This window comes from Pseudophryne corroboree, chromosome 1 (genome assembly GCF_028390025.1).
Source record: "Pseudophryne corroboree isolate aPseCor3 chromosome 1, aPseCor3.hap2, whole genome shotgun sequence".
NCBI lineage: Eukaryota > Metazoa > Chordata > Amphibia > Anura > Myobatrachidae > Pseudophryne > Pseudophryne corroboree.
The window spans coordinates 512,872,553-512,885,613 of NC_086444.1; the positions used below are offsets into that span (position 1 = coordinate 512,872,553).

At 42.8% G+C, this 13,061-nt stretch overlaps 1 protein-coding gene across 5 annotated transcripts in view; it reads right to left on the minus strand.

Annotated features, from left to right (window-relative positions):
- The window catches only part of TJP2 (tight junction protein 2), a 215,271-nt gene that overhangs the window by 20,919 nt on the left and 181,291 nt on the right, over positions 1-13,061 (minus strand). For all 5 annotated transcript variants that reach the window (XM_063913912.1, XM_063913914.1, XM_063913911.1 and 2 more), the window contains 4 exons: positions 6,340-6,527; positions 5,725-5,820; positions 5,547-5,626; positions 3,790-4,000 (listed from right to left, as the gene is read on the minus strand). In XM_063913912.1, the coding sequence (XP_063769982.1) occupies positions 3,790-4,000; positions 5,547-5,626; positions 5,725-5,820; positions 6,340-6,527 (575 nt within the window). The remainder of the gene's footprint in view (positions 1-3,789; positions 4,001-5,546; positions 5,627-5,724; positions 5,821-6,339; positions 6,528-13,061) is intronic.

A 13,061-nucleotide genomic window follows, 5' to 3' on the forward strand; every position in this document is an offset into this window, starting at 1 on the left:
ACCTCTTGAGAGAAAACAATAGTCTGTGACCTGAGTTTCAGATGGGACTTGTTGCAGCGGGTTAGAATCTCCATTTGAAGAGGACAGGAGTGAAGCTGGATATATATCACCATGTTAAAGGTGGAGACTGGAGAGCCCAGGATCTGCATGCAAAAGTGTACTGATACTTGATGGTGGCCAAAAAATGAAAAAAAGTTGGTCTGTAAGGACCAAAGCCTGTCCAAGGGAAGGAACTCCCGCTGGACCATGGAATCCAGTAAGACTCCTGAATGTGGCATCTTCTGAGATGTATTTAAACCAGTTGATGATCTATCCATAATGCTGAAGGAGGTCCACCGTGAGACAGATGTGATCCTTGTGGACATCCGTTGACTAGGCCAGGAGACGAAGGTAGTCCAGATAAGGCTGGATTTTGACTCCTCTGAATCAAAGATGTGCTGTCATGACCGCCACCTGTGGAAAGTTCAAATGGCAATGCCTGAAACTGAAATTGTTCCTCCTGTACTGCAAACCTGAGGAAGTGCTGATGACTGACCTGTATGGGAATATGCAAGTAGGTATCATGCATATCTAGGGATGCCATGAAATTCCCCTGGTTTGCATGTACAAATAAACAGTAGTCTGTGCACATAAAGTAAGGAAAACAAACAGACACAGAATAGAGGCTAAACACAGAATGCACTAAAATGTAGCGCCCATGTAGAAAATAAATATAGTACTCTTAAAGACTTAAAAATACATGCATACAACATTCAATGCAAAAGACCAATGGGGAAATAGCAAATAGCGCCCAACAATCCAAACCCAACAGAGAAGGAAGGAGCTAAATGTACAACCTGACTTGCTAGAGTCAGGAAGAAAGCAACCCATGCTTCTCTCTGTTGAGGTGCTGAGTGAGGCAATGTGCTAAAAAGACTGCCGCCCAGCGTCTCATGAAGGGAGAGAGAGAGAGAGAAGTATAAACAGTGGCAAGATGCCTTCCGGAGGGAAAGCTCCAAAGGCGGGCGGGTAGGACGGGCTATCAGGGAAAGTCTACCTCCCACATATGGCCTGGAACCCAGGGTAATGTCCACTACACAGTATAGTGCCCTGCTACCATAAGAATCACCCTGGTGGTTTATTGGGGGTGTGGAGACAACCTGTACCCCCACTGCCAGCAACACCGGTGGTGTACCTCACTTGCATTGACAGCCGCAATGTGTACGGCTCCCTTTCCTGTACCGGCTGCAGCTTCCTTACTGTGTTCTGGTACATGGCCTAAGTCATTGATTCAGTCACCAGTGCTGTGGTCACCGGCGCTGGGAATAGTTGGAGTGGCAGTATGGATGCCTCCGGCGCTGACTCATTGCCTGCTTGAGTAAATGTAAAATAAAAGTGAAAATAAAAGAAAAAGAAAAACATATGAAGAAGCTGCTTAAAAGCAGCCACTGTAAAAACAATGCCCTTCTCCACGAGGCAACAAACGGAAACTGGATGCCTGTGGCTGAGGGGCGAGTATAGGCATTGCTGGACTGGCCATACGGTACTTCTGGTAAATGCCAGAAGGACCGATGGGCTGGTTGGCCGGTCCGTCAACAGAGAGCTAAGATGGCTACTTGCAGCGCAGCTTACGGTTCTCTGGTTTGTCTCCCACTGCCACCCATTGCTAAGCAATATGGGGGCATGTCATGAGTCCATGTCCCCTAACTCGCGGCACGCCTCCATGAGCAATTACCTCGTAACCCTGTTACGTTGCGCGTACCCCATTGCTAAGCAATATGGGGTCATGACACAAGTCCACAGCCCCTGACTCGCAGCACAGCCCATTAGCAGTGTCTGTGCGCACCTTTTACATCGCACATGGATGCCGGGGCCGAAAAGAGGTCCCAGTCCATCCCTGGGTATAGGGGATAGGGAGCCTGGGCTGCTGGGAAAGAAAGCTTAACTGTTTGGTGCCCAGACTCCAGCCTATACCCGCTATTATCCATGTGTTCCCTATGGCTAAAGAACAAAAACAAATTTCCCCAGCACACAATAATGGCCCAGCAAACGAAACATGTATCCTACATAATAATAGCAATGCAAAGATAGCAGTTACATACACATTCAAACATATGGTAAAACACCAACCACCGCAGGGTGTTTCTGCTCTGGTGGTTTAACGCTACATGATAATTGCACCAACTCTGGGTAATGCATTTATGTATTTCTAAATTGAGCCTCATGCACTGAAAAGAAATGATACCGAATGTTGTGGTTTTTTTGTTTTAAACATCAGCTACTATTTAAATATTTAATTCACAATCATAAAAAACGTAAATGTGAGGAGCGCTTATGAAAAATTAAAACTAAACTATCCGTATGTATAATATATAGATAATGGTGAAGAATGTATGTAAAAATTTATATAAAAATGCCATACCTGTAAAATAAAAATGGTTAGTATAGCGTTTACAGCTCCTTTATGAGTAATTGGGGAGCAGTGAGTCCATGCATTTAGAAGGCGGGTTCCGGTGTATGAAATGTCGGTGGCTGGGGCCACATACGAGTGATCAGAGGGATGCAAGTTGACTACCTATCCCTAGCTTTTACTAACCTCTGGCGACATCGATCCTCCCACCTGCTGGTTCCCTCACTCTTCAATGTGAATTTGAGCACTGGTGGTCAGCATAGCGCTTTGGTGTCACTGAGCGTCTTGCGCGCGGCGTCTAGTGGGTTTCCAACGCGTTTCGGGCTTGTAAGCCCTTTGTCAAGGATACCGCCCCTGATCTGGGATCTCCTTTTTATAGTTAAAAGGTCTCTGTTTTAGTAGTATAATTAAAAAGCAATTAGCTTATTAGGTAAAATATAGCAGCAGGAGCGGGATAGTTTATAATCCCCATCACCTGTATTTATATCAGGTGTTAACCTGCATAAAAACGTGCATCAAAAATGTATCAGGTATTGCACTAAGGTGTGTAAGTTTATTGAAAATATAGTAATGATGTGAAAAATAGAAACAATAAATAGAAGATTGTTGAAGACTATGTGTCCATTATTTGTTACAAAAAGGCATCTAAATCGAAGTCAATGTTTAATCCATTGGGCTGCAAAGTTTGTAGAAAAATATCCATTTGGTTTTCTTTCTTGGTAATTCTTTACAATAGTCTCCACCTCTCCAATTTTTCCCATAAATTTAAGGTCTGTTTGGTTTTTATTCTTGACATCCAGAAAATGTTTTGAGAGGCTGTGTGTTGTTAGTCCTCTTTTTATATTATTAAAGATGTGCTCTGCAATTCGGGTTTTAATTTTTCTCTTTGTTTGTCCAATGTATTGGAGCCCACAGGAGCACTCGAGTAAATAAATGATGCCTTCTGTATTGCATGTGATTTTTTTTCTTTCATTTTGTATTCTCTGTTTGTGACGTTTGAATGAAAATCACAAATTCACAATCATATCAATCATTCTTGACAGTTCCAGTATTTTGTCTTTATATTTTACACAGTATGGAATATAGCCCCATGGAGGAACAATATGACACCTGCTACTGTTGGTAAGTAAAAAAATAAATGAACAGTCCGCTTTTATATGAAGGCTATATTTTTAATCATAGGGATTGTGTACTAATATTCAGGCCCTTATGGTAAGCACCAGTGTCACTAAAAGTCATCTTAATATAAAGGAAAGCAGTTTGTGAAGTATAAAGAGAGACTGCAGATGGATAAGGGAAGTTTTGCATACATTGGAAATGGACTACAATGTGATACTATTACTTTGCTTTAAAACAGTCCAGTGACAGGGTAATATAATTTGGTTTAAAAATGTACTGACCTGTAATAAGATGAGCACATGTCTTCTTCAGCTTATTTGCCTGGTCATATAACTTGCGAGAACTTTTGTTTGACATCGGACACAATCTATTTCTCATAGTTTTGACTCCTTGCTTGCTGTCAGGGATGAACAATACTACTATAGGGAACCACTGAGTATAGTTTAACAGGTCTACTGCTTTAGGGGTCACATCCATTAAAGCATGTTTATCCTTGTAAATAGAAAAAAGTTAAAGTATATAAATATTAAAAAAACATGAACCAGGTGACGTAAAAAAATTTTTTTATTAAATCCTTTATTAATACGGCTTATTTTCCCACTCCCGACCACCAGCTGCATATAAAAGCAATGTAAAAGTTACAGCAATTCTGGGGATCCTCTATTAGTGCTACGGATTTAAGCTTGGGAATCTTGGACATGGGAAACTTAGACAAACCCCATCTTGCAGAATTCTGTTTACAAATAAATATATAGATAGATGCCACAGCTCCGGACCGCCTACTCCCCCTTGGGGCTCCTTGCTCCGGTGCTCTCCACTAGGGACAAAACACCAATGCAGAGAACAAACAGAGACAGCCCCCTGAAACTTTGTAGAAAAATCAAGCTGGTGTATTCAATGTTTCGTTGAAGTGCTGATGAAAGGGAGCATGTCCCCGAAACATACAAAACGACGTCCCGTTGTGATCAACGTTTCAATGAAGTATTTGTGCCTTTTCATCAGTAAACTCACATATCAGTATCCTGATGAAAAGACACAAATAAAGCGTTGAAACGTTGATCACAACGGGACATCTTTCATTTTGTATTTAGCTGTCTAGAGTGCCGCCACACGCTTCCATACAACCGGACCCTGCCGGGCTCGTCAGGGTTTCCAGGAAGGCACCAGGACGCAATTGTTGAGTGAAGCAAGGGAGCGTTATGTGTGTATTATATGTATAATCTTTCTTGCACCCCTATTGTCCATATGTAAATTAAATGTTAAGAAATTCCCCAGGTGTTTTTACTGATATGCTTGGGTGTGGTTCCTGTCTCTTTAAAAGAGTGGGACAGGTCCTAAACACATTATAATAGCATGCTGTGTATTTAAAATCCAAAAGATGCCTGTGAGCATTGCTCAGATTTGTGTAAGTCAGTGTAGGGACTGACCAAATGGGAATTAGGCGAGTGCTGAATTTGTATGATTGATTTATATATATATATATATATATATATATATATATATATATATATATATATATATATATATATATATATATATATATATATATATATATATACATACATACACATACATACATATACATATACACACACATACATATACACACATACATATACATATACACACACATACATATACACACACACACACACACAATGCATCTTAGGTTCGGCACTCAGCTCAGAAACCGAAGAGGTACAAACACAAGGTTTGATAATCAACCTTTCAGTGCTTTATTGGCACTATCATCAAGATACCTATATATTATATAAAAACAGTTTGTAACAACTAAAACTTGTGCCATGCATTGGATATCCACTGGGCAAAGAAATTACTTAAAGGAATGTCATGAACATGCAATCAGGAGCCCGTGCTATCTTATCATATGTCAATTCTACTTTACATGTAAAGCATAAAGGCAGCAATAAGAAAAGTCCATCCATAGTAATCATGTTAGAATTCACAATTTAACCTAAATCTTCAGGCATAACAATTCCTTTACATAATACCAAACGGATTGGCTGTTACCACTTACCTGTTCAATGATCTGTCTAACTGTATTCAGCCGCACTACTCCATTCGACTTGTCTGAACCAGCATCTTTAGGCTCAGTCTCTGGAATAGTGAAATAGAAATAATGCTCACATTTGTTCTAGACTGTATACTATAATAAAACAGACTGGCACTGCATGTGTGAACAGATCACCACTTACTGGCTATTTGATATAGATCTGGCATGTCGTTTGCAAGTTTCTCCATTGCTACATCTGAAATTGGCCCAAACACCACAACCGGTCTTTTAAAGCCAGCTGCAACAAGAACACCAACATAACATTAGTTGACATTTCCAGTTAATGTCACTACAAACTGAAATAGCCATAGGCCCATGTGATCTTTCTAGCAAAGTGTTATAGCGGTTACCTCTTCAATGGCAAATACTAATTGATGGTGGAAGAAACGTGTGTGTACATACATACATACATACATACATACATACATACATACAAACAAACAAACAAACATACACACATACACATATATATATACATATATAAACACACACATATATTGCATATCTATATATTTGGGCAAGACACTTTCACCTTTGTCTTCTCTACATAACTATGCTGGCTGCTCATTGTATTTATATATCTATCTGAATTTATATACAGTCTGTACCTAAAGAATCCTTGTGACGCCTTATAAATAAAAGAGAATAACAGTGGCTGACCATGGCTAACATTTGAGTAAAGTTTGCAAAATAGATTTCAGATTATTATTTTTTTAACTTTTTGAAGAAAAATAAACATGTAAATGCTCTCTCATACCTTCCCGCAGCAGGACTCTCTCATAGGAAGGGAATTTGGTGCTGATCCATGACATGGACGTTAGGTCATCTCGCCCCTTTTTTGCATTCTTTTTTGCCCCTGCCCTTTGGCCTCGATTTTTCCAGAAGTCTGCCCTGTCCCCAGCTGCCCCTCTCTGTGCATTCTGCACACTGGCCAACTGGTCAGCTCTAAAACATAAAAGCATAACTACACTATAAACACAAATTATGGTAGCCAAGTAATACGCATCGCATCACACACTCACACAACAAAATAAAGCTATCAATTTGAAGGATATGATAATACGACATGTATCAAATGTAAATACACACAGAATATTAAATATTCTCTGGCTGTAGTTCTTTAAAGTAGTTAATGATTTAAAAAAAAAAAGAAGCACAACAATAATGACAGAAACAGCCATCTAATGCTGGGTACACACTGGACGATAGATCAATAGAGCGGACGATTTATCACTTGCAGATTGGCAGGTGTACACAACGTCGTTCACAGACATATTGCATCATCCATGCAGCACAGCCGATGCTACCTGATTTACCGGCAGGTATATCACTGCATCTGGCTGTGTGTACATACAAATGCTGCAGGGACTGACACTACAGCTGGGTGGTCAATTTCAAATGGCCACCTAGCTGTGATATTAGGACCGACATATCGAGTGGCCGATTGGTAGGTGGGTGTAAATTATGTATTTGGCTGCTCGGGTTGGTGCAACGGCGGGTCAGGGGACAAATCACTCCAGTGGGTACCCAGCATTAGGAACATTAATGATCCTGATATAAATCATCATGGGCTGGCATGGTACCAAAATAATGTACAAATTAAATCATACTGTTTATGCAACAATTTATTTGTTATGAATTCAGGTGTCAGCAATACACCTGCTCTTGAGAAAACCCATGCACTTCAGGACTGACAATGTTATAATTCACAAGCATGCATTACAAGTTGAGTATCCCTTATCCAAAATGCTTGGGACCAGAGGTATTTTGGATATTGGATTTTTCCGTATTTTGGAATAATTGCATAGCATAATGAGATATCATGGTGATGGGACCTAAATCTAAGCACAGAATGCATTTATGTTACATATACACCTTATACACACAGCCTGAAGGTCATTTTATACAATATTTTTTATAACTTTGTGCATTAAACAAAGTATGTGTACATTCACACAATTCATTTATGTTTCATATACACCTTATATACACAGCCTGAAGGTCATTTAATACAATATTTTTAATAACTGTGTGTATTAAACAAAGTTTGTGTACATTGAGCCATCAAAAAACGAAGGTTTCACTATCTCACTCTCACTCAAAAAAGTCCGTATTTCGGAATATTCCGTATTTCGGAATATTTGGATATGGGATACTCAACCTGTATATATATTAATATGTAATACAATCTTTGTGTATCCAAACTTGTGTGTGCTTTTATATTTTGACCTTCATTTATTTTTAACAAATTCAAAGATAAAGGAGGATATAAGGAAATCAATCAATTAGAATCATGTGGACAACTGTTCTAATTAGCTCAGATTGAAAACAGAGCTCATCCAGTTTCTAATAAAAGCATAATACTGTAAGGACAGAATTGCAAGAAGAAGCATTGCAGTGGTGAAAGGAGTGAGGTCTCCTAGACCAACTGTTCTCAACTCCAACCGTCAAGTGCTCCCAGCAGGTCATGCTTTGTGGAATTCTGACTGTGGGTACAGGTGGGATGATTACTATCCCAGCGCCGAGTGCAGGGGATACGGTGCACTAATTGGAGTTCCTGGTCACTTTACGAAGAAAACGGCACACACAAAAAAACCTCAAGTCAAACTTTTTCCATGGCGACCTAGTCCATGGCCGTGTTGACCTAGTCGCTGTCGACCAATAGTGGTCGGCCTAGTTACTGTCGACCCTATGAACCACACCCCTTGAGGACTGAAGTTGAGAACCACCATCCTAGATGGTACGCATTCACCATGTCAGCACCCAGAATGTTGAATATTAGGATGCTTACATGGTTAAAATGCCAAAATCTAACAGGTTAACTTGGACAAAATGTGAACATATGACATGTCGACATTGCCACTGGGGTTAGATTTAAATATTGTTAACCTGTTACAAGTCAACATTAAACATGCTGATAATAGGATTTTGGTACTTACCAGGTAAATCCTTTTCTTTGAATCCATAGGGGGCACTGGAGTACTCTTGGGATATGGACGGCTTCCGTAGGAAACAGCACTGAATATTTAAATTTAGCACACTCCACCCCTCCATATCCCCGAGTACCTCAGTGTGTTTTTTACTGAGCCGAACAGGAACTATAGAGAGGTTGACAATGGAGTATTACATATAACATAACGGACAACAACGAAGTTGACACATAACGTTACTGACAACTAAACAGTTGACACCATAACCAGCACTTGATAATTTGAACCAGTCGGTGAGAGTGTGTTACCATAAGATCCTCAGAACTTACCACAAACCAGGTAAAACTGCTCTGGGTGAGCGTCCAGTGCCCCCTATGGATTCAAAGAAAAGGATTTACCTGGTAAGTACCAAAATCCTATTTTCTTTTTCATCCACTAGGGGTCACTGGAGTACTCTTGGGACGTACCAAAGCTTCCCCCGTGGGCGGGAGAGCTGTTTGGCACCTGTAACACTAGGCGGCCAAAGCTAGATACTGATGCCGCAAACGTATCAAACTTGTAAAAGCGCACAAACGTGTGCACTGAAGACCATGTAGCCGCACGGCAAAGCTGCGTCGTAGAAGCTCCCCGACCAGCTGCCCATGAAGTTCCCACAGAACGTGTGGAATGAGCTGTTACTGATGTAGGCGGCTGTAACCTAGCATGAAGGTAAGCCTGACGTATGGTCAGTTTTATCCATCTGGATAAGGTTTGTGTAGACGCTGGCCAACCCATCTTGGCAGCATCATAGAGAACAAACAACGTATCCGTCTTACGAACTGAAGACGTTCGGGATACATAAACGCGTAATGCTCGTACCACATCCAGAGTTCCAGAATGTGCTGTCAACAGAGGAACTACTATTGGTTGATTGATGTGAAAAGATGACACTACCTTTGGTAAGAAAGCGGGATTCGTCCGAAGTTCCGCTCTGTCATCATGAAACACCAAATACGGTGGCTTGCATGACAAGGCACCCAAATCTGAAACACGCCTTGCCGAAGCTAAGGCTAGAAGAAAAATTGTTTTCCAAGTGAGAAACTTTATATCCACTTGCTGTAAGGGTTCAAAATATGAAGACTGTAAGAAATCTAAAACCAAAAACCAGATTCAAGTCCCATGGCGCTGTATGTGGAATGAATGGAGGCTGTACTCTGAGGACACCCTGCAGAAAAGTGTGTGTACCGACGGCAACAGAGCCAATCGTCTTTGAAAATAAATTGACAACGCAGATACCTGCACCTTTAGTGTAGATAAACGCAGTCCTCCATCCAACCCCGTTTGTAGAAATAACAGAAGACGGGATAACTTGAAAGATGATGTCGGAAACTTACGAGTTTCACACCAACCTATATAGGCACGCCAAATTCTGTAATAATGAGCTGCCGTAGCTGGCTTCCTAGCTCGTAACACGGTTGGTATAACCGATTCTGGAATGCCCTCTCTTCTTAAGAGGGCGGTCTCAACAGCCGACCCCCCGTCAAACGCAGCCGCGCTAAATCGGGGTAAAGGAACGGACCCTGTTGTAACAAGTCCGGACGTAGAGGGAGCGGCCAAGGTTCGTCTGCGAGTAGTCCGCGGAGATCCGAGAACCAAGCTCTTCGAGGCCAATGAGGCGCCACTAGTATGACTGTGACAGACTCTCTTTTGATCCGTTTTAGCACCAGAGGGAGTAACGGAAACGGTGGAAACAGATACACAAGACTGTACGGCCACGCGACGGTGAGAGCATCCACCGCCACTGCCTTTGGATCTCTCGTTCTGGACACATACTGGAGCGTTTGGTGATTGTGTCGAGACGCCATCAGGTCCACCTGAGGATAACCCCACCACTGAACCAACATGTGAAACACTTCTGGATTTAATGCCCATTCTCCTGGATGAAAATCCCGACGACTGAGATAATCCGCTTCCCAGTTGTCCACTCCCGGAATGAACACTGCCGACAATATCACCTGATGGCATTCCGCCCAATTGAGGATTCGAGCTACTTCCCGCATTGCCATGCGGCTTCTCGTTCCTCCTTGTTTGTTGATGTATGCGACCGCCGTCGCATTGTCTGACTGCACCTGGACAGTGTGAGACCGAAGCATGTGCACTGCTTGTCGTAGCGCATTGTAAATTGCGCGGAGTTCCAGGACATTTATAGACAGCAATCTTTCGTGATCCGCCCAGAGACCATGGAGCTGACAATTTTGAACTACAGCTCCCCAACCTCTGAGACTGGCGTCCGTCGTTAGAATTATCCAATTCCAGCCGCCAAACAGTCTCCCTGCGGTTAGATTGTGTTCCTTGAGCCACTAGAGCAGAGACACCCTTGCCCTTGGCGACAACCTCACCCTGTGGTGAATCTGCAGATGCGAGCCCGACCACTGTGCGAGCACATCCAGTTGAAATGGACGTGAGTGAAATCTTCCGAACTGAAGCGCTTCGAAAGCTGCCACCATTGTGCCTAAGAGGCGAATGCACAAATGTACCGACACTGTGCGTGGCTTGAGCACTTATTGTACCAGATGTCGTAGAATCTGTACTTTCTGTTGTGGTAGGTAAATTCTTTGATTGACCGTATCGAAAATCATACCTAGGAATTGCAGGCGTTGAGACGGAATTAGATGTGATTTCTTGAAGTTGACAATCCAACCGTGGTGAACCAGTACATTGTACGTTAGCAGTGCATGTTGGAGAAGTATGTGTTGAGACGGGGCTTTGATGAGCAGATCGTCTAAATACGGAACTATTGTCACTCCCAGGGATCTGAGATGAGCTATCATCACAGACATCACTTTGGTGAACACCCGAGGCGCGGACGATAGGCCAAACGGTAGAGCCTGAAACTGGTAATGGTTTTGGCCTATCGCAAACCGCAAGAATCTCTGATGAGGCTGCCAAATCGGAATGTGTAAGTACGCATCCTTGAGATCTAGCGCAATCATGAATTCCTTTGGCTCTTAACCCGCAATCACGGAACGCAGAGATTCCATCTTGAATCTGTAGTAAGTTACGTACCGATTGAGACCCTTTAAGTTCAATATTGGTCTGACTGAGCCATCCGGCTTTGGTACCACAAACAGACTGGAATAATAACCCTGACCCTGTTGATGTACAGGGACCGGAATCAAAACTGCTGAATCCAGTAGGGACTGAATGGCAATTTGCAGAACCGCCCTCTTGTCGTCCGACAGAGGCAATCCGGTCTTGAAAAACCGCAGTGGCGGAAGACAGTCGAACTCTATTTTGTAACCTTTTAACACTAAATTGCGGATCCACCCATCCGCGGATGTCTGGAACCACGCCAACTGGAACGTCTGAAGGCGTGCTCCCACAATCAGAGAACCGAGATGGGCTGGTAGCCCGTCATGCCACTGGCTTGTCGGTAACCTTAGCGTCCTGACGACTTGTGTTGGTTTGTTGGAAACCACGTCCACGACCACGTCTACCAGGCGTGGCTGTTCCTCTGCCACGTCCTCGAAAGGACTGAGGTCTAAAGGATTTGAACGAAGGTCCAGAGTACCTCCTTCTTGGTACCGGTGGAGGCAATGGTAAGAAAACCGACTTTCCTCCCGTAGCCTCAGCAATCCATGTGTCCAATTCAGGACCAAACAACTTCTTGCCATCGTAAGGTAACGTCTCTATACCTCGTTTGACCTCTGCCTCCGCTTGCCAAGCACGCAGCCAGAGTGCTCGTCGTGCCGTAACTAGCGACGATGAAATACGAGAAGTGAGCTGACAGACGTCAGTAGAAGCTGTACAGAGATACTCTGCAGCCTCACACATTTGATCAGCAAGAAGTATAAGGTGTTCGTCATGTAAGGCAGACTTAAGTTCTGTTATCCATACTATGAGCGCCTTAGTGACCCAGATACCAACCAAGCCAGGTCTCAGCAGCACTCCTGCTGCTACATACATGGACTTTAGCATAGTTTCTATTTTGCGGTCTGAAGGGTCTTTAAGCGTAGTAGCCGCTGGCACTGGTATGGTTAATTTCTTTGTAAGCTTCGACACTGACGAATCAACTATTGGTGGATTCTCCCATGTACAGGTCACCGAGTCTGGAAACGGGTAACTAGACTTAAATCTGCGAGGTATAGAAAACCGTTTATCTGGAGTCTGTCGTGTTTCTACTAACATCTGATTAAGAGACTCCGACACAGGAAAACTTATTGGAGTTCTTTGTCGTTTAGTAAATACGACCTGATCATTTGTGAGAGGCTCCTCAGTTTCTGTAAACTTCAGAGACTGACGCACCGCTCTGATGAGATTATCAATGCCGGAACTGTTAAAATCCTCACTATCTGACTCCACTTCGCCCTCCCCACCCTCATCTTGTGCCGTGAGGTCTGGCATGGAATCGTCAGAATGCAACATAGCAGAAACGGGTAAATCATAAGACATATGAAATTTATCCCGTCTACCCAAAATGGATTTGGACCTTTCGCAAGGCTGAGAGACCTCCGGTAGTTCTGGCGGTCTCACCCTAGACTCAGCTCTTGCCGTTTCCCGCTCCTGTCGA